The 25,607-nt window shown below is 46.3% G+C and overlaps 1 protein-coding gene across 2 annotated transcripts in view; it reads left to right on the top strand.

Moving 5' to 3' along the window:
• The first annotated feature begins 2,008 nt into the window (after positions 1 to 2,008).
• Positions 2,009 to 25,607, top strand: part of TDRD12 (tudor domain containing 12) — a 134,221-nt gene continuing 110,622 nt past the window's right edge. The window contains exons 1-3 of one of the 2 annotated variants that reach the window (XM_066349175.1): positions 2,210 to 3,095; positions 22,048 to 22,255; positions 25,077 to 25,362. In XM_066349175.1, the coding sequence (XP_066205272.1) occupies positions 2,382 to 3,095; positions 22,048 to 22,255; positions 25,077 to 25,282 (1,128 nt within the window). In that variant the 5' untranslated portion in view covers positions 2,210 to 2,381 and the 3' untranslated portion in view covers positions 25,283 to 25,362. Of the gene's footprint in view, positions 3,096 to 22,047; positions 22,256 to 25,076; positions 25,363 to 25,607 lie in introns of those variants that run through there. The other variant, XM_066349172.1, reaches the window with a different exon arrangement.

Below are 25,607 nucleotides of genomic sequence, written 5' to 3'. Positions count from 1 at the left end.
ATTTTCCCACGTGCAGAAAACCCTCACCATACATAACATCTTAACTTCACAAGACAAGGGATAAAAAGAAACTTGCCTCCAGTCTTTCCAGGGGACATGGGGGATAGGACAAGTATAAACAATACCACACCATAGCAAACATAAAAGTGTAGAAAAAAATAGCCTTTAGCAACTTCACAGAACAAGTGAGGTGGGGGGTTGGGCATACTGTCAGCTTACTGCCAGTTCCCCACATCTCTGTCCCCCAAAACTCTAAATTGCAAGGACCCTGTTGGCTTTTAGTCCCCAACATCAGCGTGACCTCTGAAGATATGAATTCAATGATGTCACTGTGCCCCTTTATAACTTCCTATGGCTCATAGCACTGGCACCCCTGGGGAGTAGAGAATTGTTTAAAATGCAGGTTCCAGGGTGCCACCCAAGACTATGATTCTGAAATGATTCTCAGAGCAGGGCCACAGGGAAGCAGGTCAGGGATGGGTCCCCAACAGTGGATTCTGTAGACTCAAGGTGGATAAAAGCTAGCAGACCCTTCCAGGACATGTATCCTCCTTTGCCCTTCATGTGTGCTTTTCTCAATGTGTGGCCCCATTTTCTGTTGCTGGGAATTCAGTCAGTACAAAGAGACTTGTAAATTTAGAAAATAATGCTAACAAAAATCAATCTAAATACTAGTGGTATCATCCGTGGATTCTCCCCCCAGGAAATAACCCATATTGAAATGATAGCTTGTAAATGAGGCTTAGCAAGAGTAGAGTCTGTATCTCACTCAGAAAACATAATGAATGTGGAATCAATTATAATACCAATTGTGGGAGAAGCTGTTGGTGACTGATAAGGAGTTGTAAAAGAGAAGGCTCAGACTTGAACAGGCTTTTTCTAGGAGACAGTAAGTTTCTCTTGGAGGTGAGAGTGTTATAGTCACTAAAAATGGCCTGCATTAAACATCTCCCATGAAAGTGGAAATCTTCAAGATGCTTACAGTAGTCCTAGGTACACCGATAAGGTGTTCATAACACAAAGCAGATTACCCTGGGGATCAGGGATTCAAGAAAGAGCTTTCACACTTAGGCTGCGCAGTGGGAAATTTATGATTCGGCATCTGGTGCATCCATCAGTTTCTCATTGGTGGGGTTCATGTAAGTGTGCAAAGCTCAGACACCTGCCCCTTGGACACTGCCCCCCTACCCCTGATCAGGGAACCCAAAAGTTAGAAATTTGGCTTTAGCTATTGTATGTAACTTGTTAGTTGTAATGAGTAGATTTCCCAAGGGGTTAAATTCCAATAATTTCCGGCCTGACCTGTGGTGGCGCAGTGGATAAAGCGTTGACCTGGAAATGCTGAGGTCGCCGGTTCGAAACCCTGGGCTTGCCTGGTCAAGGCACATATGGGAGTTGATGCTTCCAGCTCCTACCCTCCTTCTCTCCCTCTGTCTCTCTCTCCTCTCTGTCTCTCCTCTCTAAAATGAATAAATAAAATAAAATAAAAATCGTCTTTAAAAAAAAATTCCAATAATTTCCTGTAAGGGGTTAAGGCACTGCAGATAACTATGAGCTTAGTTCATAAACCTTAATCTTTACTTTGTTGCCTAAGAAATACAGGGAGTTCTCTTGCAGAAAGTTCCTAGTAGATGCCAGAACCCGGCAGTTCAGGAGCAACGTCAAAAACACTAGACAGACCTGTGTCAGTGCGAGGACATTTTGGGGCGGCATCCCTGCAAACCCAACTCCCTCTTACCGCACATTGTTACATAATTAACTGCACGGATTCCTCCCCCACCCCCATTACTAACAGGTCCTGAGCCGTATAAAAACCATCAGCACCAGGAGACTGTAAAGGCAGTTGTTTTGGACAGGAGTGCCCTGCCTTCTCAACTTGCTGCAATTTTAATTAAAGACTCTCTTATACCTATTCAGCCCCTGTCTCTCCTGAAATTGATAAAATAGGATGACAGACAACACGAATCCTGGCTTGTTCCGGTGACACCCCTCCCAAAAGTAAACATGGTCTTCTGTCAACGCAGGGTTTAAGGGGCAAAATCCTAGCTCTCAGATTTTGGTCGGCTTGGTGTCACCAGGCTTGGGTCTGCATCATACTTTTACCCTGGGAGGTCACGTGCACTCATAAGCATTCCAGCTTTTTGGTCCAGTGTGAGGATCCTAAGATTTCCTTTACCATGGCTGTGACAGTCCTTGTCCCCGCCCGCTCTCGGGCCCCGCTCCTCCCACATGAAGGTACCGGTGAAAGTCCATTCTCAGACCGCCCGGACTTTGATCTAAGAGACAGGAGCCTCCGCCCTCTGACCCAGGAAGCCCGCTGTGGGTCGTAGGGTTGGTGCTTTGGTACTCGTAGCTGCGCCAGAACCCGGAGGCCGGAAGCCATGAGCGGCGTCTTGCGGTCGGGCTCAAGCAACTGGCGGCGGGCGGCCACCGTAGTGCTGGTGGCGGGCTGGCCTCACTCAAGCCCCGCTGCCGGGTCGCTGCCCCCGCCGCCAGCCGAGGACTTCCGGGTGCTGTTTCTACAGCGCTCCCAGCAGCAAGGCTTCTTTCCCGGGGCGCACGTCTTCCCCGGCGGTGTAGTGGACGCAGCAGACAGCTCGCCCGACTGGCTGGGCCTCTTCGCGCCGCACCACCGGCCGCCGTACTTCGGCCTGAGCCCCGCACCGTTCCCGCGCACCACCTTCCCGGTGCTGTGGCCCACGGGGCCCGACGCCGCCAAACTGGACGGTGCGGCGCTGCCGGATGACATAGCCCTCCGCATCTGCGCCATTCGTGAGACTTTCGAGGAAGCGGGCGTGCTGCTCCTGCGGCCCCGAACCTCGCTGGCCCCGGAGCTCCAGCCCGGCCGTGCCCTCCCGGCGCCGGAGAACGTAGACGACTGGCGTGAACGCGTCCACCGCGACCCGCACCACTTCCTGCGCCTCTGTGCACACCTCGACTGCACCCCCGACATCTGGGCACTGCACAGCTGGAGCGGCTGGGTCACGCCGTTCTTGAGCAGCGGCAGCCGTCGCTTCGACACGGCCTTTTTCCTGTGCTGCCTGCGTGATCCGCCGCCGGTCTCCCCAGAATTTGTGGAGGTGATGGGCTACCAGGTAGGCCGTCATCACGGCGCGGGGTGGGGGTCCCGGGCAGAGGCCAAGGGACCTACTCAGAACCTCCAGATAAGGGCTGTACAGCCAGTAAGTGACTGCGCGGGCACTGGGGCCTCGTTAGTCCGGCTCCCAGCCCTGCAGGTTCAATGAAGTATTTTCCGCGGCTTCACAAGCCCAAGACCTCACCTCTGGCTTCCCACGCGGCTCTCCTAGCAGAGCCCTTGCGGAGATTCCAGAAGCAGAGTAGACCGTCTGTTCAGCTCCCCCTAAAGCACTTAACATATATTGTCATTTTTCTATCAGAGCAGTTTGTTTCCTCAGAGAACATACTTTATGTGATTTAAAGCTTTTAAAAATTATTTATTTATTTATTATTATTTTTTTGATGGAGTCAGAGAGACAGATAGGAACAGACGGACAGGAAGGGAGAGATGCGAAGCATCAATTCTTCCTTGGGGCACCATAGTTCTATTGCAGGAACCAAAGCAGAATAAAAACGCCCGACTTGAGGAAGGAAGCAGGATTTATTTAGCTGGCGGAGCTGCGTGACCCCCGAAGAGGCAACAAAACACGTGCTCCCCGAAGTTTGATTTCTTGCATCTTATATACCTTTACAGCTTTAGCTTTCATGTGACAAAGGCCCGATTTCTATGACTTCTTTGTTTTCAGGCCTACATGACTTTCATGTCTTAGCAAGGGGAAGCGGAGAGGTAGACTGAGGGTCTGTCCTTGATGATCCTATCACTCATTCTTCTTATTGGAGCTGCAAGCTCATTTCAAGGAACTGATAACAAACAAGGTCCACACCCATGGTTTGTTATGTTTTCAAACTTGTCTGTCTGCCCTTGTTCTCTCAGTCAAGAACACTGAGTCACAGGCTGGAGTGTAAGACCCTAGACATTGCAAGCCCCCCCTCTCTGCATTCTTCTGGTTTCTCCTCCTTCAGTTCATTGATTGCTTTCTCATATATGCCTTGAGGGAGGGTCACTACAGCAGAGCAAGTGATCCCTTGTTCAAGCCAGCGGCCTTGGGCTTCAAGCCAGCAACCTTTGGGCTCAAGCCAGTGACCATGGGGTCATGTCTATGATTCCACACTCAAGCTAGTGACCCAGAGCTCAAGCTGGTGAGCCCGCGCTCAAACCATTGAGGTTGGGGTTTTGAACCTGGGTCCTCCATGTCTCTATCCACTGCACCACTGCCTGGTCAGGCTTTTTTTTTATTTTTTTATTTTTTTATTTTATTTATTTATTTATTTGTACTTTTCTGAAGCTGGAAACAGGGAGAGATAGTCAGACAGACTCCCGCATGCGCCCGACCGGGATCCCCCCCCCCCCGGCACGCCCACCAGGGGGCGATGTTCTGCCCCTCCGGGGCGTCGCTCTGCCTCGACCAGAGCCACTCTAGCGCCTGGTGCAGAGGCCAAGGAGCCATCCCCAGCGCCCGGGCCATCTTTGCTCCAATGGAGCCTTGGCTGCGGGAGGGGAAGAGAGAGACAGAGAGGAAGGAGGGGGGGGGTGGAGAAGCAAATGGATGCTTCTCCCATGTGCCCTGGCCGGGAATCGAACCTGGGTCCCCCGCACGCCAGGCCGACGCTCCACCGCTGAACCAACCGGCCAGGGCCCAGGCTTTTTTTTTTTTAATTTTTAAAAATTTTTAAATAATTTAATGTGTCTCCAATAAGCAATATCATCTGCCCATCCCCACATGGGAAATGGGTCATGAGTGAAGGTGGCCCAGCAACCAGTTGGGAGTTGGAGGCAGAGAGGTGGGACGCCTGCAGGCTCAAACCCCCACATTAGATGTTATGTTTGGAGGGCCCCGCCCCCACCCAGGGTAGGTTAGATTTTGTCTACTTGGCCACAGGCCCCTGAGAACAGTAGAGAGTACTGAGGCCCTGGGGCCCTGTCTTAGGACAGTTAGAAATTTGGAGGCTTGCCAGCCCCCGGGAGCAGTTAGAAATCAGGGGAGGTTGATCCTTGCCCCCGGTGGTTAGAAGCTCCAGGCTGTTAGAGGTGGGCTGCCTATGCCTCAGCCCCCAGATGTTAGAGATTTGCCAGGGTCAGGGGGACTGGAACCCCTGTTTGGAAGGAAGTAGTTATGAGATTGAGGGAATGCTCTGAGCTTCCCAGACAAGAACTGCAAGTTAGGGAGGGCCAGGGCTGTTTGGGACTGTCCCAGAGGAGCTGGGTGTCCTGCCTGGGTGATGCCGCTGTCACTGTGGTATCTCTGTCTTCGTAGCCCTGGCTTCCTCCTTGGCAGGAGGTGGGGACCTCTGGGGGGAAGCTGAAGTGGTGGGGTTGGGGTTCCTTGGCTCTGACTGAGCATCTATGCTGGCATGCTCCTTCTGGATGAGGTCCTCCAGCTCCTTCTTCCATCCGAGGAGGTCGGCTAAAGCCAGGCCACATCCCTGTAGGCTTTCTTGGAGTCAAAGTCCATGTCCCCTCCGAGGCCCATCATCATTCCCAGGAAGGGGTCAGTCTGGCCAGTTTTTTCCTTGTTGATGAGCAGGCGTGGTGTAGAGAGAGGTGCCCTGGGGGGATGGTGAGCTGAGTGCTGAGGACCTGTCCTGGTCAGGCATCTTTTTAAATTTATTGAGCCTTGTTTTATGGCCACATATATGGCCTATTTTGGTGAATTGCACTCTTTGCATCTAAAAGGGATACTAGGCTCTGAGGGAGTGTTTGTAAAAAGGACAAGTAGGTTAGATTCCTTGACAGTGTCTTTAAGATCTTCAATATTTACTTGTTCCATCAAATACTGTACTGAGAGGATTGTGTAAATCTTCAACAAAAAATTGTGAATTTCTTTTTTCCTTTCAGTTCTGTGAGGTTTTGCTTCATGTATTTTGGACCTCCTTTGTAAGGTGCTGCATTTAGGACTGTTAAAGCTTGGTGAATTGCCTGACTAGGTGGTGGCGCAGTGGATAGAGCTTTGGACTGGAATGTGGAGGACCCAGGTTCGAGACCTCGAGGTCGCCAGCTTGAGCGCGGGCTCATCTGGTTTGAGCAAAGCTCACCAGCTTGGACCCAAGGTCATTGGCTCGAGCAAGGAATTACTCGGTCTGCTGAAGGCCTGTGGTTAAGGAACATATGAGAAAGCAATCAATGAACAACTAAGGTGTCGCAACGAAAAACTGATGATTGATGCTTCTCATCTCTCTCCGTTTCTGTCTGTCTGTCCGTCCCTATCTACCCCTCTCTCTGTCTCTTTAAAAAAAAAAAAAAGTTTGGTGGATTAATCCTTTGATTATTATGAAATACCCTGTTTTGTCCCTGGTAATATTTCTTATTCTGAAATCTGAAGTTTATTCTGATACTATTATAGCCCCTCGATGTTTCATTTGATTAGCTGTCGGTTAGTATATCTTTTTCCATCCTTTACTATTAACCTATCTGTGTGTGTGTGTGTGTGTGTGTGTGTGTGTGTATGTATTTTATTCATTTTATTTATTAATTTATTTATTTTTCTTCTTTTCCAAGTGAGAGGAAGAGAGATATACTGTTGCATGTGTCCCGACCGCGATCCACCTGGCAACCCCTGTCTGGGGTCAACGCTCTGCTCATCTGGGGCCATGCTCAGCTAATTTTAGCATTTGAAGCAGAGGCTCCACAGAACCATCCTCAGCACTTGGGGCCGATGTGCTCAAACTATTTGGACCATGGCTGTGGGAGGCGAAGGGAGAGAGAAAGAGAGAGAGAAGTAGGGGTAGAGGAGGAGAAGCAGATGGTTGTTTCTGTGTGCCCTGACAGGGAATTGAATTGAGGACATCTGCATGCCTGGGGCCTACACTCTACCACTGAGCCAACTGGCTAGGGCCTATTTATTCACTTTAGAGAGGAGAAAGAGAGAGAAGGGGAGAGGAGCAGAAATCATCAACTCCCATATGTGCTTTGACCATGCAAGCCCAGGGCTTTTTTGTTTGTTTGTTTTTGTTTTTGTATTTTTCTGAAGTGAGAAGCAGGGAAGCAGAGAAACAGACTCCCTCATGAGCCCTCCCGAGATCCACCTGGTGGCCCACTAAGGGGGATGCTCTGCCTATCTGAGGCATTGCTCTGTTGCAACTGGAGCCATTCTGGCAATTTAGGCGGAGGCCATGGAGCCATCCTCAGCACCCGAGCCAACATTGCTCCAATGGAGCCTTGCCTGCAGGAGGGGAAGAGAGAAATAGAGAGAAAGGAGATGGAGAAAGGTGGAGAAGCAGATGGGCGCTTCTCCCTGGCCTGGAATTGAACCTGGGACTTTCCCAAAGCAGGCCAATGCTCTACAACTGAGCCAACTAGCCAGGGCCACTAGCCCAATTTATTTATTTATTTATTTATTTATTTATTTATTTATTTATTTATTTATTTATTTTTTTTTTTTTTTTTTTTTTTTTTTTTTTTGCATTTTTCCGAAGCTGGAAACTGGGAGGCAGTCAGACAGACTCCCGCATGCGCCCGACTGGTATCCACCCGGCATGCCCACCAGGGGGCGATGCTCTGCCCCTCTGGGGCATCACTCTGTTGCATCCAGAGCCATTCTAGCTCCTGAGGCAGAGGCCACAGAGCCATTCCCAGCGCCTGGGCCATCTTTGCTCCAATGGAGCCTCGGCTGCGGGAACGGAAGAGAGAGACAGAGAAGAAGGAGAGGGGGAGGGGTGGAGAAGCAGATGGGCACCTCTCCTGTGTGCCCCGGCCGGGAATTGAACCCGGGACTCCCGCATGCCAGGCTGACGCTCCACCACTGAGCCAACCAGCCAGGGCCCTATCTGTGTATATTTAAAGTGTGTTTCATGTAGGCAGCATATAGACTTGCTTTTATTATCCAATATAACAATCCCTGCCTTATAATTAGAGTGCTTAAATTATTTATATTTAATGTCATTATAAATAAGGTTAGATTCAAGTCTACCATCTTACTGTTAGTTTTTTACCCATCCTATTTATTTTTTTACACTGTTTTTCTTTTCCTGACTTCTTTTGGATTATTTGAATATTTTTAGGACTCTGGTTATCTCTATTATTGAGTTATTAATTATGTCTCTTTTTTTTTAGCATGTGTGCGAGTGAGAAAGAGAAAGCTAAGAAGGGAGAGAGATAAGAAGCATCAACTTGTAGTTGCAGCACTTTAGTTGTTCATTGATTGCTTCTCATACATGCTTTGACCAGCAGGCCAGTGACCCCTTACTCAAGCCAGCTACCATGTGATCATATTGATGAGCCTGTGCTCAAGCCAGTGACCTCGGGGTTTCAAAACTGGGCCCTCAGCATCCCAGGTCAATGCTCTATTCACTGCACCACCACTGGTCAGGCCTTAAACTATGTATCTTTGTGTGATTGCTCTAGGGTTTGCAGTATATATCTTTCACTTCATATGTAGTGCTAGACTTTACAACAATATACTTACATTGCTTCCCTCCTGTCTTTTATGCTATTGTCATAAATTTGACTTTTATTGCTGTTATAAACTCTGTAATACATTAATTCTTTTTGCTTTAAACAGCCAGTCTGTTAAAGACTGTGAAAATGAGGGGAAGAATATTTTAATTTTATCTGCATGTATGCCATTCTTAGCACCCTTTATTTCTTTGTGTAGATTTTTGTTAGGAGACAAGAAATAAGAGTTGGCGTTTTTTTAGATTTTTATTTATTGATTTTACAGAGAGAAGAGTGAGGAGGGTGGGGAACCAGAAGTAGTTGCTTCACTCTAGCTGTTTATTGGTTGCTTCTCATATGTGACTGGGCAAGCCTAGGGTTACAAACTGGCGACCTCAGCATTCCAGGTTGGTGCTCTATCCACTGCGCCACCATAGGTGAGCTTAATTTTTCAATTATATGTATTTTACATTCAGTATTATCCTTTGTGTAGACTTAAATCTACATTTGGTGTCCTTCTGCTTAAAGGACTGCCTCTAATATGTCTTGTATTTCAGATCTTCTGACAATAAATGCCTCTAAGTTTTGTTTATCTGAAAAATACTTTATTTTGCCTTATTTATTTATTTTTGGTTTGTTTTAAAGCTGATTGTATTTTTAAAAAAATTTTATTTGTTGATTTTTAGCGAGAGAGGAAGGGAAAGAAAGAGGCCGGAACATCAACCTGTTTCTGTATGTGCCCTGACCCGGAATCAAACTGGCAACCTCTGTACTTTGAGATGATACTCTAACCAACTAAGCCATTCGTCCAGGGCAGTTACCTTTGTTTTTTGAAAGCTATTTTGGCTATGTTTAGAATTCTAGGTTAACATCTTTTTTTTTATTTTTTATTTTTTAATTTTTATTTATTTATTCATTTTTAGAGAGGAGAGAGAGAGACAGAGGAAAGAGAGACAGAGAGAAAGAAGTAGGGGAGGAGCTGGAAGCATCAACTCCCATATGTGCCTTGACCAGGCAAGCCCAGGGTTTCGAACCGGCGACCTCAGCATTTCCAGGTCGACGCTTTATCCACTGCGCCACCACAGGTCAGGCTAGGTTAACATCTTTTTACTTATTTTATTTTATTTTTTTCAGTGCTTAAATATATGGCTTTGGTATTTTCTAGTTAGCATAATTTTCTGATGAGAAGTCTGCTTTTACGTCTTTGTTTCTCTATACATATGTTTTTTATGTGTGTGAATGTGACTACTTTAAATATTTTCTCTTAATCATTGATGTTCAGCAATTTAATTATGTTGTACATTGTTTTTTTTTTTTAGTTATTTATATTTCTTCAAATTTTTTTTACCTTCTGCTATTTTCTGGGAGTTTTGTTACATGTATGTTGGACTACTTGATAATATCTCATAAGTCACTGATACCTTGTTCATGAATTTCTTCTCCATATTTTATTTTGAATAGATTCTATTGCTATTTTCAAGTTCTCTCTCTGTTTTCTTATGTAGTATCTAATCTATAAATACCATCCAGTGTGTGTGTGTGTGTGTATGTGTGTGTGTGTGTGTGTGAATTTTCTAAGATTTTATTTATTGATTTTACAGATAGAGGAGGGTTGGAGGGAGCAAGAAGTATATAGTTGCTTCACTTTAGTTATTCTTGTTGCTTGTCCTATTTGCCTTGACCTGGCAAGCCCAGGGTTTTGAACCAGGGACCTCAGTATTATAGGTTGACTCTCTATCCACTGACCACTACAGGTCAGGCAGTCCATCCAGTATATTTTTTATTTCAGATAATTTTTAAATTTTTTTCTTTATTAATTTTTAAAGAGGAGAGAAAGAGAGAGAGAGGAAAGGGGGGAGGAGCAGGAAGCATCAACTCCCATATGTGCCTTGACCAGGCAAGCCCAGGGTTTTGAACCGGCGACCTCAGCATTCCAGGTCGATGCTTTATCCACTGCGCCACCACAGCTCAGGCCTATTTCAGATATTTTTTTATCTCTAGAGATTCTATTTAGAAATTCTATTAAATATTTTCTATTTCTCTGATCATCTTTATATTTCCCTTTACATCTTTGAGCCAATAGATCATAATTTTAATTTTTATTATTTATTAATTTTTTAAAAGATTTTATTTATTCATTTTAGAGAGGAGAGAGAGAGAGAGAAATGAGACAGAGAGAGAGAGAGAGAGAGAGAAGGGGGGAGGAGCAGGAAGCATCAACTTTCATATGTGCCTTGACCAGGCAAGCCCAGGGTTTCGAACTGGCAACCTCAGTGTTCCAGGTCGACACTTTATCCACTGCGCCACCACAGGTCAAGCCTATTTTTAGTTTTTATTCAGTGAGAGGAAGGGAGGCAGAGAGATAGATTTCTGCATGCGCCCTGACTGGGATCCACCTGGCAAGCCCACTAGGGGGCGATACTCTGCCCATCTGGGGCATTGCTCCCTTGCTCAGCAACCGAGCTCTTCTTAGAGCCTGAGATGGAGGCCATGAACCTATCCTCAGTGCCCAGGACCAACTTGCTCTAATCAAACCATGGCTGCAGGAGGGGAAGAGAGAGAGAGAGAGAGAGAGATAGAAGTGAGACAAGGAGGTGGAGAAACAGTGTGTGCTTCTCCTGTGTGCCCTGACTGGGAAATGAACCTGAGACATCCACATGCCAGGCCAATGCTCTACCACTGAGCCAACCAACCAGGGCCAGATTATACTTTTAATAGTGGTTTTAAGGTCCTTTTCTGTTGATTTTATCATCTCTGTAATTTTTGTGTCTGTTTTCATTGACAGATTTTTCTTCTAGTTGTAGGTCACATTTTCCTGTTTTGTGGTGGGTCTTGCAATTTTTTTTTTAAGATTTTATTCAATTTTCAGAGAGGAGAGAGAGAGAGAAAGGGAAAGAGGGAGAGAGAGAGAGAGAGAGAGGAGGGAGGAGCAGGAAGCATCAACTCCCATATGTGCCTTGACCAGGCAAGCCCAGAGTTTTGAACCGGCAACCTCAGTGTTCCAGGTCGACGCTTTATCCACTGCGCCACCACAGGTCAGGCGGTCTTGCATATTTTGATTGGATGTTGGATGTTGTGATTTCTATTTGAGTACCGGATTTTGTCATATTCTTTTAAGGATTGTTGGAGTTTCCTGGCAGGAAGTTAAGCTATTGCATATTAGCTTGATCCTTTTGAGGGTTTTTTTTTTTACAGACAGAGTGAGAGAGAGAGGGATAGACAGACAGGAATGGAGAGAGATGAGAAGCATCAATCATTAGTTTTTCATTGCGACACCTTAGTTATTCATTGATTGAATTCTCATATGTGCCTTGACTGTGGGCCTTCAGCAGACCGAGTAACCCCTTGCTCGAGCCAGTGACCTTGGGTCCAAGCTGATGAGCTTTTGCTCAAACCAGATGAGCCTGCACTCAAGCTGGCGACCTCGGGGTCTCGAACCTGGGTCTTCTACATCCCAGTCCGACACTCTATCCACTGCACTACCGCCCAGTCAGGCTTGAGGTTTGTTTTATAAGATATTTTAGGGTAGGTGTATGGTTGTATTTATTCTAAGGCTAATGTGTGACTCTTTGGGAGTCTACAGAATGCCCCTTATAGTCAGCAAGGTCTCTCCACTGGGGTTGGAAGGAATTTGAAATATTCCTGGCCTTAGGTGAGCCCTGGAATTGTTAATCTTTTTTGTTTTGTTTTGTTTTGTTTTATTTTGGAATTGTTAGTCTTAAAGCTCTCAAGTAATTGTTCTTTTCTTAGGAATCATTGTTTTCCAGTGTCATGTGGTTTCACTTTATGCATGTGTAGATTAGTGTTTAGCGACAACCGCAGCCTGGAGATATTTCTGAAGGTCTACCTATGTAGATCCCTCCTCTCTGGTTCATTGCCTTCCCAATTCTAGTAGGTATGTGTCTTCCCATACTCTGGTCTTTGTCTTCTCATAAGTGAGAATCCTACAGTCTGATTAGGTTCTCCCTCCTCCTTTAGGAAGGAAGCCTTGACAACTCTTGGAACTCGACTGAGTTCACCTTGTTTGTTATTCTTTTATCATATATTACAATTCTGCATTTTTCAGTGTTCAAAATGGTGGTTTTATAGATTTTCCCCACTTACTATTTTTTACATTAAGTTGGGAGAAGGTAATATAGCACTCATTGCTGGAAGGAGAGGTTCCAATAAGTAATTTGTTTTCTTTTTTTTCTTTTTCTTTTTTTTTTTAAGAGGGAGGACAGAGAGAAAGAGAGAAGGGTGTATGGGGGGAGCCGGAAGCATCAACTCATAGTAGTTGCTTCTCATATGTGCCTTGACCAGGGAAGCCAAAGGTTTCAGACCTGCAACCTTAGCATTCCAGCTTGACGCTTTATCCAGTGCGCCAGCACAGGGCAGGCCAATAAGTAGTTCTTAACCTGGTCAGGTCTAGTGGTTCTCAGAGGGGATTTGCCCAGCCCACCTCCAGGAACATTTGGCCATGTCTGGAGACATTTTTGGTTGTCACAGTGTTAAACATCCTTTAGTGCACAGGACAGCCTCCCACAACAAAGAATTAATCTGGTCTAAAGTGACAACAGTGCCTGACCAGGCGGTGGCGCAGTGGATAGAGCGTCGGACTGGGATGAGGAAGGACTCAGGTTCGAAATCCCGAGGTCACCAGCTTGAGCGCGGGCTCATCTGGTTTGAGCAAAAAAAAGCTCACCAGCTTGGACCCAAGGTCACTGGCTCCAGCAAGGGGTTACTCGGTCTGCTGAAGGCCCACGGTCAAGGCATATATGAGAAAGCAATCAATGAACAACTAAGGTGCCACAACGAAAAACTGATGATTGATGCTTCTCATCTCTCTCTGTTCCTGTCTGTCTGTCCCTATCTATCACTCTGTCTCTGACTCTGTAAAAAAAATAAAAAATAAAAAAAAATTAAAGGGACAGCAGTGCTGAGATTCCAAAACCTAGTGGAAACAGAGAGGAATTTAGAGCCAGTCCCTTCTCCGTACCCCAAGGTTGAATCCCAGTTTTTCTAGATAGAGTAGTTGCCTGAGTTTCTTCATCTGTACAATGACAGTGTGCAGAATTGACTTAAAGATAAAAAATATTTTACATAAAGTATTTGAGCAGTGCTTTACTAGTAACAAGTAACCAGTAAATGTTAAGTCCTTTTAACCTATGGTCTGGATTAACCTAACAGGTTGAAGTAAGTGGGTTGATTCCTGTTGTTTAACCCTTCATCCTGATTATTATAATGCAGGAATTCGAGACCAGGTAGGGCCACTTGTCTTGAAGATACTCTGAAAAAACCACAAGGAGGACCAGATGGGGCAGACATAGCCTTTATTACTTACATATGGGAACAGTACTGATGGCAGTTAGTTGGCTGAGAGCCTGCATTGACCATGTAGGTAGTCTGGCTTATAAAGCAGTTAGACAATAATGGCACAAAGCCAAAGGCCAGGGGCGTATGTGCTGGGTGTTAGGGAATAGAAGCCTTCTGCAAGGTCTGTTTGTTCCTTGGCAGAACATGACATATATTTCAAGAGCACATGGCCCTGGGCTCTGGGCTGTCTGCCAGATGTGGAAGGGCCATGTCTAGCATTAAACTTAGGCACACTCCACCCTAGCATTGCTCTTTCACCTCACAATCTATGCAAAATTTTTCCATTAGAGAACCTGTGCTGGCTGAGCAATGGTGCATTACATCCAAATACTACAGACACAGTATAAGCTACAAGCAAGCACCAGTAAAAAAAGACAGATACCTATAATACTTAATAGCATGTATTTTAAGTTTGCCCCTAGGGATAACCTTCAAGTTGTAAGGCAAGGAGGGCCAACCATAAGACCTGTAGATCCAAAGGGTTCCTCATGGGATGGGGAAGGCCCCTGTCTGAAAGGTTACATTTTGTTTCCTCAAATGGTCATTGGAAGTGATGTAGGTTATGTTCTCACACAGGGCCTGTGATAGCCACTCCATGGGGTGAGTTATATTACTAGTCCTATTAGTTCTTTCAGTGCAGTGAGGGGCTGAGATGAGTAAATCAGCACATCCAGCGGTCATCCAGCTTAGCCCTGTTCAAACCTCATGGCTGAGGGGCAGTCAGGGTCATGCTTGAGTCTGGTTCCTGACATACCATACACCTTCCCGGATGAGGTGGAACACCTGTTCTTTGGTGGTGTTGAAAGGAGGGTCTTTCACCTCTGTAACCAGGTCCATTCTGTCTGATTGGCTGGATGTATTTTCCAGGGTAATCTGTCCCCACTGAGGTGGGAAATTCTGAGCACACCTAATATGTACTGTGACTCTACAGAAAGGAGTTACCTATACTTAACCTAAGGATAAGACAAATGAGATAAGGGTACTAACAAAGGCAAATCCCCACCATTAGGTAAAATTCAGGCAGTTTCATGATCCTGCATCAGCAGTCACACTCTGAGGGGTGTGTGCCCTGGTTCCCTATACCACGCCTGTGCTACTCCCTTCCCTGCCTGTGGAGGATAGGTATCTGGACAGGGTCCTAATCAGCCAGACTGAGGCAATGTATGTCCCTTTGGGAATGGTCTGGCCACCAGGATTCTGGCAGCAGATCCACGTTGGCCAACTACTGGAGACTGCTGGTTGCAAGAGCAGAACCTGGGTCAGACCCTCCCACCTAGAGGAAAGGATGGAGCACCACTTGTGGCTAATCTGTGCTGTCCAGTCCCAAATCAGAGTGGATCACCCTGGGGGAGCATCATGAGAGGCTGGCAAGGGTACATAATTCTGCTGACCTTGCCCAGGCTTCAAATCTGGAGTAGATTGCCACAGAATGCACTTAGGCATTGACCAGGGCTGCTTGTCCTCCCCATGGCCATTCATTCAAGACCCTGAGGCAGTCTGCCAAGTGCATTGTCTGTCCTTAATATGAGTCATTATTGGTCGTAAGAGCCTGTTTCAGCAGCTCATTATATCATTCTATGAGTCCAGCTCCAATAGTGTTATAGAGTGGGCCCTGACTGGTTGGCTCAGTGGTAGAGTGTTAGCCCAGTGTGTGGATGTCTCAAGTTCGATTCCCGGCCAGGGCACACAGGAGAAGTGCCCATCTGCTTCTCCACCCTTCCCCTTCTCCTTTCTCTCCATCTCTCTCTTCCTTTCCCGCAGCCAAGGCTCCATTGGAGCAAAGTTGGCTCAGGTGCTGAGGATGGCTTCATGGGCTCACCTCAGGTGCTAGAATGGCTCCGGTTGCAATGGAGCAACACCCCAGATGGGCAGAGCATCACCCCCTAGTGGGCTTGCTGGGTGGATCCTGGTCAGGCACGTGTGGAAGTCTGTCTCTCTGCCTCCCTGCTTCTCACTTCAGAGAAATACAAAATACACACAAAAAAAACAAAAAAACAGAGTGGATGGAATTGTCAATCGATGTGCTGGTTCTCTGCCCTGTCCTGGACCAGGTGTCCAGGGAATTGGATTCCCTGGTCACTTTCAATTACTTCAGGGGTGCTATAGGAGGCACAGAGCTGCCAAAGCCTCCAGATGGTCTCCCTTTGATTGGTCTTTCCACTTGGGTATGCCAGTAGAAGTTCTGTTGTATCAAGGTGGGTGAATGCATACTGAGATCCCACACTATGAGGCAAGGGTCTGAGGTAGTCTACCTGCCAACAGGTCAGGGGTTCCTCCCCTTGTTGGATCCTCCCACCTTCTTACAGGAGGGGGGTAAGATGTCTCTTAGCACATACTGGGCACTTCTGACATGTATCTACAAAGTCTGTATACTGGAGGGGCAGATGTCAGGCCTTCACTGTCTCCCACATGGTGCGCTGACTAACATGATTCAGCTTCCGGTGCAGCCAGTCCATAGTGTCCACTGCTGGGGAATGTAACTACTAGATCTGTGCCAAGGTGTCAGCTTCATCGTTGCCAGGGTTGTTCAGAGGCTGGTGTCCTTGCCTGACCAGGCGGTGGTGCAGTGGGTAGAGCGTTGGACTGGGATGCCAAGGACCCAGGTTCAAGACCCTGAGGTTGCCGGTTTGAGCGCAGGCTCATCTGGTTTGAGCAAGGCTCACCAGCTTGGACCCAGGGTCTCTGGCTTGAGCAAGGGGTTACTCGGTCTGCTGAAGGCCCATGGTCAAGGCACATATGAGAGAGCAGTCAATGAACAACTAAGGTGTTGCAACGAAAAACTGGTGATTGATGCTTCTCATCTCTCTCCGTTCTTATCTGTCTGTCCCTATCTATCCCTCTCTCTGACTCTCTGTCTTTGAAAAAAAAAAAAAAAAAAAAGCAAAACAAAACAAAACAGAGGCTAGTGTCTCCTGACATGGAACACCATGACAGTCTTGCTCTGTTATAAATGCTAAAAGGTCAGCCCACATGTCTTGACCTCAAAGAGGTTTCTGATGTATGGTCCAGTCAGTTTGCTCTCATGGAGCCACAAAGTCGGTCCCATATACATTGCCTAACTGTTGGTGCAGTGTTAGGGGCCCGGCTTCATGGGTTATGACAATCTATACTGCCCGCAGTTCAGCCCATTGGCTACCTTTTTTTTTTTTTTTTAACAGAGACAGATTCAGAGAGAGGGATAGATAGGGACAGACAGACAGGAACGGAGAGATGAGAAGCATCAATCATCAACATGCAACACCTTAGTTGTTCATGGATTGTTTTCTCATATGTGCCTTGACCGTGGGGCTACAGCAGACCAAGTAACCCCTTGCTCAAGCCAGTGACCTTGGTCCAAGCTAGTGAGCTTTGCTCAAACCAGATGAGCCCGTGCTCAAGCTGGCGACCTCGGGGTCTCGAACCTGGGTCCTCCGCATCCCAGTCTGATGCTCTATCCATTGTGCCACCTCCTGGTCAGGCCCATTGGCTACTTTGCCCTTCACCATCCTCCATTCAATTGTTCTCAGTCACTGGCTGCTATGTAACTACGCCATCGAGGCAGTATGCCTTGAGCTGTTGATGTACTAGGCCTCTTCTGGATGGGAGCTTCACTTCCTGCACCAGGGAAGGTTTCACAGCTTTGGGCTTGGGTGTTGTCTGTCCTGTATCTTGATAAGACACCAGGCCCAGACAGTTTGCAATTCCTTGCCCAGGGGGCTAGTTGCTAGCTTACTCCATTGCTGGAGATATGTACTCTATTCCGTCAGGGTTGCTGTCTATCTAGGCCAGGGGTCTGGAACCTTTTTGGCTGAGAGAGCCATGAATGCCACATATTTTAAAATGTAATTCCATGAGAGCCGTACAATGACCCGTGTACGTTATGCATTATCCAATAAAAATTTGGGGTTCTCCCGGAGGACAGCTGTGATTGGTTCCAGCCACCTGCAACTATGAACATGAGTGGTAGGAAATGAATGGATTGTAATACATGAGAATGTTTTATATTTTTAACGTTATTATTTTTTTTATTAAAGATTTGTCTGCGAGCTAGATGCAGCCATCAAAAGAGCCACATCTGGCTTGCAAGCCATAGGTTCCCAACCCCTGATTTAGGCCATCATGCTTTTGGGTCTATTCAGCACCAAATGCACCCATCCAGTGATAGCATATGTGATATGGTATGCACCTTTATTGGAGCAGGCCCTGTGATGGCTTCCGTGGTAAGGCCTGGTATACAGCATTCATCTGCTGTTCTGTGGGGCTGTACTGGCCTTCTGCTCTATGCTATAAGTGAGAATAAAAACCTAGCAGTGTCTGCACTCTCCCTCTTCTCAGCCATAAACACCAGCCATACCCCGCAGGTGTTACGTAAACTTCTAGTTCACATGAAGAGCCTTGGTTCTACTATCCTCAAGGCCCGGACAGTAACTATAGCCTTCTTAGTGGCCTGAAAAGCTTTCTATGGTACTCTGTCCAATCCCAGGTGACCCCCTTCTGCAACAGGGCATACAAGGGTTCAACTAGTTGAGCTAAATGGGGAATAATGACCCTCTAGTAATCTAAAAGCCCAAGGAATTTTTGCAAGTGTCATGCTTAAGCCAGTGACCTCAGGGTTTCAAACCTGGGTCCTCAGCTTCCCAGGCCAATGCTTTATCTACTGCGCCACCAGAGGGAGAAGCAGGGAGTATGAACTCAGTTCCTTCCTGTATGTACCCTGACTGGGCAAGCCAGGGCTTTGAACCAGCGACCTCAGAGTTCCATCCACTGTGTCACCAAAGGTCAGGCAGGAACTATACATTTTTAAAGAAATTAGTCAAGGCCCTGGCCGGTTGGCTCAGCGGTAGAGCGTTGGCCTGGTGTGCGGGGGACCCGGGTTCGATTCCTGGCCAGGGCACATAGGAGAAGCGCCCATTTGCTTCTCCACCCCCACCCCCTCCTTCCTCTCTGTCTCTCTCTTCCCCTCCCGCAGCCGAGGCTCCATTGGAGCAAAGATGGCCTGGGCACTGGGGATGGCTCCTTGGCCTCTGCCCCAGGCGCTGGAGTGGCTCTGGTCTCGGCAGAGCGACGCCCCAGAGGGGCAGAGCATCGCCCCCTGGTGGGCAGAGCATCACCCCTGGTGGGCAGAGCATCGCCCCTGGTGGGCGTGCCAGGTGAATCCCGGTGGGGCGCATGCGGGAGTCTGTCTGACTGTCTCTCCCCGGTTCCAGCTTCAGAAAAGTACAAAAAAAAAAAAAAATTAGTCAAAAGGAATCGGGCAACCGTCTCAGTGGCAGGAATTATTGAACAAATGCAACAAAAGGCCTTTCTAATCTTCCCAGGGCCACAACCACAAGTTGATGCTTCTCATCTATCTCCTTTACTGTCTGTCTGTATCTGTCTGTCTTTCTCCTTTGCTAAAAAAAAAAAAAATCTGAAGTTTAGAAACCTTAACCTTTAATAATAAGCAGAAGTGAATAATCAGCATTTTTTAGATAGGTGCTTTTATGAACAGATTTCATAACTTTCAGACACAGGTTCTTTCATTGGCAAACATACTCATATTTTCAAAAGACTTAACCAAGATAACAGGATCCTTTTTTAAACCTAAGCAAAACAAAAGACATATTTTTTGTTAAGGACTTTAAAAGATATTAACTTTAAGCCAGTAGTAATATCAAATGATTTCCCAGACCACCTGCTCTAAAAAGATATTTGGGATAATTTAATATTTTTTGCTATACATATAAACAGTATTTCTAATAGCTGTAGAGAAGGCCAGACTCTCATTTGTCCTTGACAACTTTCCAAGGAGGCTGGAGAGGAGGGAAGGGAGATGTCAGCCATGGGCTACTCAGGCTTGAATTTTTGGGTTTTTTTTTTAAGTGAGAGGAAGGATGACAGACAGATTCCTGTGTGCGCCCTGACTAGGATCCACTTGGCAACTCCGGTCTGGGGCTGATGCTTGAAATAACTAAGACATCCCCAGCGCCTGAGGCCGATACTTGGACCAGCCGAGCTATCCTCAGCGCCCTGATTGACCCTCTGGCTGCTAGAGGGGAAGAGAGAGAAGGGGAAGAGGGAGGTGAGGAGAAGTAGATGGTCACTTCTCATGTATGCCCTGGCCAGGAGTTGAACCCCGGATGTCTACATGCTGGGCTGACACTCTATCCACTGAGCCAACTGGCCAGGGCCTCAGGCTTGAGTTTTTAAAATTGCCGTTTTCCCTTCCCATTGAGGTTGTGATGTTAACCCCTCCTACTCCCACAGTCTGCACAAGGTTTGGAGTAGTGTTGATGCCCCTTTTGTTCCTGGAACCACAGCAACTCACAGACCTTCAGGAGGAGGCTCTAAGATTTTTAAAAGACTCCTATTCTGTCATCAAGGTTTCCTTGTTGTCAGCCTGCTACAGTCTCATATCTCTTTCTAGTTTCAATTCTTCTAAACGCTGCACTTTTGTTCCGCAGCTAACCGCTTCTGTGTCACAACACACAGGGCTCCAGCAGGGGCCATGCAAGCGCTACTGTAGCTCCTCATAGGTCCTTTTTTATCCTGAGACTCCAGTGATCTCTCACCATCTTCAAGGCAGCGAAACACATTCATGGGACTTTCAGGAGTATCCCTCCAGTCCCTCGGCGGACCCCAAGAGTCCACTAATGTGGCAACATCATGCCGTATACAATTGACCGGCCATCTGGGATCGCCCCACCCCCAGATTCCTCTGGGATTGCCCCTTGTGGCTTCTCAGGGATTACCCCTGACAACTCCCCAATAGACGTGCTGCTAGTGGTTAACTCAACCTGGGATTTTTCCAGAATATCCTGCCGATGACGCCATTTGTAATGCAGGAGTTCGAGACCAGGTATGTCTGTCCACCTATCTCACAGATATTCCACAAGGAGGACCTGATGAGGCAGACATAGCTGTCATTACTTACATATGGGGATAGTACCATTGGTGGCAGGTCAGCTGAGGGTTCACACTGAACACGTGGGCGGTCTGGCTTATAAAGCAGTTAGGCAATAGTGGCACAGAGTCAAAGGTGGGTGTATGTGCTGGGAATCAGGGAATGGAAGCTTTCAAGGTCTGTTTGTTCCTTGGCAGAACATGACACACATGGAAGAGCAGAGGGCCCAGGCCCTGGGCCATCTGACAGGAGGTGTGGAAGGGCCATATCCAACGTGATCCTACAATTATTATCACTGAACTCACATAGAAATGACAAAACAGAATACTTTGTAAATAAAGATTAGGTGGTTCTTTGAGGCCCAAGCTTTGTTTACAAAATGCAGCCAACTTCAGAATAATCTGGGGTGCTTGTTAAACATAAATTGCTGGGCTCTATAGACTAAAGATTTAACAGGTTTAAGCACATGCAAGCTTGTCAACCTTTGGTCTATAGTTATCCAGAGCAGAAATCAATTTCAACGCCCTGTTTTGTGTGTGGGAATCAGTTTTCCCCATTGTAAGAGGATATATAGTAAACCAGTTAAAGAAAGACCTTTTGGGGTTATTCCATATTTATTGAATCAGCTCTTTTTATCCAAATGTATATGGACAGAAGGTTTGGAAAGGAGGGTGTGTTACAGCACTGAGACCACAAGTTAAGTGGGCAAACTGGCTGGTTGGTGCATGCTATTATTGCATTCATGGGACTGTGGGCTGAGTTATACCTCTTGACCTTCCTGAAAATCCTAATGTCCTGACTCTTTACCCCCATTATAACATGTAGCATGCATCGTGCCACATTTTGGTTGCTGAAGGCCCCGTAGGGCCTGAGAGAGCTTTGTCTTGTCGACTACCACATGCTCAGGGCCTAGTCTAGGCGCCTACTTATGGGAGTAACAAATGGGCACTAAATTCTTAATCTGCTGCCATGAGTTTACATTTCAGAGTCTTCTTTCCTTTAGGAAATAACCAGAATTACTTTGCATTCTCAGCATCTGCTGCCTTTTATATTGAATGACTTTTGACCCCTGGTGATCTAGCCTGGTTTATTTACTAGTTCTCAGGGACAGTATCCCAATAATCAACCTATTAGGTGATCAACCCAGCTTTCTTCACCAAACCTTTCCATGTTGTCTCAGAGGAATCTAGCAAGGCACAATAATGAATTAACTTTTTTTCAGTTACATCTTAGGTACTGATGTAAGACTCTCAAATCTTATATTGTCTATGAATTAATCCTCAGGAAATCTTACCTTTGTCTTCTACAGTGGTTATCTCTGTCAGAGGCAACTGCTGTCTATGAATTAATCCTCAGGAAATCTTACCTTTGTCTTCTACAGTGGTTATCTCCGTCAGAGGCAACTGCAAGTTTCACATCAAAAGAAATTAGATTGATGGTTCCACAGTTCTATGAAATAAGAAGGCTCAAAAACTTTGCCTCTCTCTCTGACTTGCACAAATTTTGTTTGGATCATGCATTAGAAGAGGTGGAAAGATGGATGCCAATCATATTACAAACAGCTGATGGGAATATCCACCTTTTACCAGGTAAATCAGTGAAGCATCAGTGCTTTTGTTAATATTTACATTTAATCCACTGGGCTGTATGGCAGTATTGCCCAACACAGACACGATTTACAGTCTGTTTTATGCACTATAGTGGTATTAATTAAATAAAGTCAAAGCCTGACCAAGTGGTGGTATTGTGGATAGAGTGTCGACCTGGAACACTGAGGACTCAGGTTGAAAACTTTGAGGTTGCTGGCTTGAGCATGGGGCTCATCTGGTTTGAGTGCAGGCTCACCAGCTTGAACATGGGGTTGCTGGCTTGAGTGTGGGATCATAAACGTGACCCTATGGTCACTGGCCTGAGCCCAAAGGTCGCTGGCTTGAAGCCCAAAGTTCCTGGCTTGAGCAAGAGATCACTGGCTCAGCTGGAGCCCCCCAGTCAAGGCATATATGAGAAGTAATCAATGAACAACTCAAGTGCCACAATTACGAGTTGGTGCTTCTCTCTCTCTTCCTGTCTGTCTCTGTGTCTTTGTCTCTCTCACTAAAAAAGAAAAGTCTATAAAATATTCATAGTATTTATTTATTTTTCTTCTATTCCAAGTGAGAGGAGGGGAGATAGACTCCTGCATGCGCCCCAACTAGGATCCACCTGACAACCCCAATCTGGGGCTGATGCTCTGTCCATCTGGGGCCATGCTTGCAACCGAGCTATTTTTAGTGCCTGAGGCAGGGAGCCATCCTCAGTACCTGGGCCAATGTGCTTGAACCAATTAAGAACCAATTGAGGCCCTGGCTGTTTGGCTCAGCAGTAGAGCGTCGGCCTGGCGTGCGGGGGACCCGGGTTCAATTCCCGGCCAGGGCACATAGGAGAAGCGCCCATTTGCTTCTCCACCCCCCAACCCCCCTCCTTCATCTCTGTCTCTCTCTTCTCCTCCCGCAGCCAAGGCTCCATTGGAGCAAGGATGGCCCCAGGCGCTGGGGATGGCTCCTTGGCCTCTGCCCCAGGCACTGGAGTGGCTCTGGTCTCGGCAGAGCGACGCCCCGGAGGGGCAGAGCATCGCCCCCTGGTGGGCAGAGTGTTGCCCCTGGTGGGCGTGCCGGGTGGATCCCGGTCGGGCGCATGTGGGAGTCTGTCTGACTGTCTCTCCCCGTTTCCAGCTTCAGAAAAATAAATAAATAAATAAAATAAACTTATGAAGAACCAATTGAGCCGTGGCTGCAAGCGAGGAAGAGAGAGGGGGAGGGGGAAGGGGGAGGGGTGGAATAGCAGATGGTTGCATCTCTTGTGTGCCCTGACCGGGAATCAAACCCAAGACATCCAGCCTGACCAGGCGGTGGCACAGTGGATAGAGCATTAGACTGGGATGCAGGGGACCCAGGTTCGAGACCCCGAGGTTGCCAGTTTGAGCGCAGGCTCATCTGGTTTGAGCAAAAGCCCACCAGCTTGAACCCAAGGTCGCTGGCCCCAGCAAGGGGTTACTCAGTCTGCTGAAGGCCCACGGTCAAGGCACATATGAGAAAGCAATCAATGAACAACTAAGGTGTTGCAACATGCAATGGAAAACTAATGATTGATGCTTCTCATCTCTCTTCATTCCTGTCTGTCTGTCCCTGTCTATCCCTCTCTCTGACTCACTCCCTGTCTCTGTAAAATATAAATAAATAAATAAAAATAAAAAATAAAAAACAAAAAAAAACCCCAAAAAACCAACCCAGGACATTCACACATTCACACTTTATGTCGACACTCTACTACTGAGCCAACTGGCCAGGGCCTTTATAGTATTTATTATAGCCCCACGTTCTGAATAAGTTATTTTATATACATATACCTTTATGTAAATATATTTTATAGACATTGATAAAGTCCTTTCATATTTCACTGTTTTACATTTTAATTTTGAATTATGAGAACTTGTAAATTGTCAACTTATTTGAATTAGGGAGTTTGTTGGTGGTCAGTTGTTGTTGGGTATGTATAGGGTGGAAGATTTGTGGCAGTATAGAGTGGAGTTTTATGATTTGTCTTATTTGTGGCTACCTGTTTCAGTTCTCACAATAGTGGTAATATTTGTTATTCATCCTATAGTGGGAGAATTTAGCAATTTCTATGTATAGATTTCTCTAATTAAACCTTAAAATTATTAGAGCAGCCCACATTGAAACATCAAATATTTGTGGATATCAAGGCCAAAATTAATAGTCTAGAATGAAGAGAGTAATAAACTATAAAAATTACATGATGAAAAAATACCAATCATAAATATTTATGTGCATAAAGAAAATTCTTGGTTGGAAAATGGGGAGTTAAGGAGTGTGGGTACTAAAAGCACAAGAAAGAATTGAGATAAGCTCATAAAATTAGGGTACTCTAACAACTCAGTTTTTTGTTTTTTTTTTGTATTTTTCTGAAGTTGGAAACGGGGAGGCAGTCAGACAGACTCCCGCATGCGCCCAACCGGGATCCACCCAGCATGCCCACCAGGGGGCGATGCTCTGTTGCAACCAGAGCCATTCTAGCGTCTGAGGTGGAGGCCATAGAGCCATCCTCAGCACCCGGGCCAACTTTGTTCCAATGGAGCCTTGGCTGCGGGAGGGGAAGAGAGAGACAGAGAGGAAGGAGAGGGGGAGGGGTGGAGAAGCAGATGGGCGCTTCTCCTGTGTGCCCTGGCCGGGAATCAAGCCCAGGACTCCTGTATGCCAGGCCAATGCTCTACCACTGAGCCAACCAGCCAGGGCCTCTAACAACTCAGTTTTAAGCACATGAAAGATTTTTAGAAATGCAAATTTATATGTCACTAATACACTGGAATGTTTTATAAAATAACACTTTGTGGAATTAAAATTTATTTTTCAGGAGATGACCTGTACATAGAAGATTCAAACCTTTTAAACAATCATTTGTCCACTGAAAAAAAGACTGAAGAAATCATGAATGAAAGCAAGAAGTTGCACCGACTAGTGTGGCACAATCTCCATTTTTTTAGTATCTACGTGACTGTTCAGTCAAAGTATAAACATGTTTATCCTAAGAACTATATAATAAATAAGAGCTATTTGTAGTATATTGCTCATTTGTAAGCTGGCCTACTTGAAGTTGTCCTAATGAATAAAGAGGGTTAACTAGACTTGCTTGGAACTTATATTTCAAGGGTGTTATGGAGCTCTCTTGCTTATTTTATTCTTTAATCATTACCGTGTCACATAAGTATAAAGTATTAATGATTTAGGCCCTGGCCGGGTAGTTTAGTTGGTTAGAGCATTGTCCTGACATGCTGAAGTTGTGGGTTCAATCCCCAACCAGGGCACATTCAAGAATCAACCAATGACAGTTGGTGGAACAACAAATTGATGTCTCTTTCTGTCTCCCTCTTCCTCTAAAAATCAG

Source organism: Saccopteryx leptura, chromosome 9 (genome assembly GCF_036850995.1).
Source record: "Saccopteryx leptura isolate mSacLep1 chromosome 9, mSacLep1_pri_phased_curated, whole genome shotgun sequence".
Lineage (NCBI taxonomy): Eukaryota > Metazoa > Chordata > Mammalia > Chiroptera > Emballonuridae > Saccopteryx > Saccopteryx leptura.
This window is presented reverse-complemented; position numbering and strand designations above follow the sequence as displayed.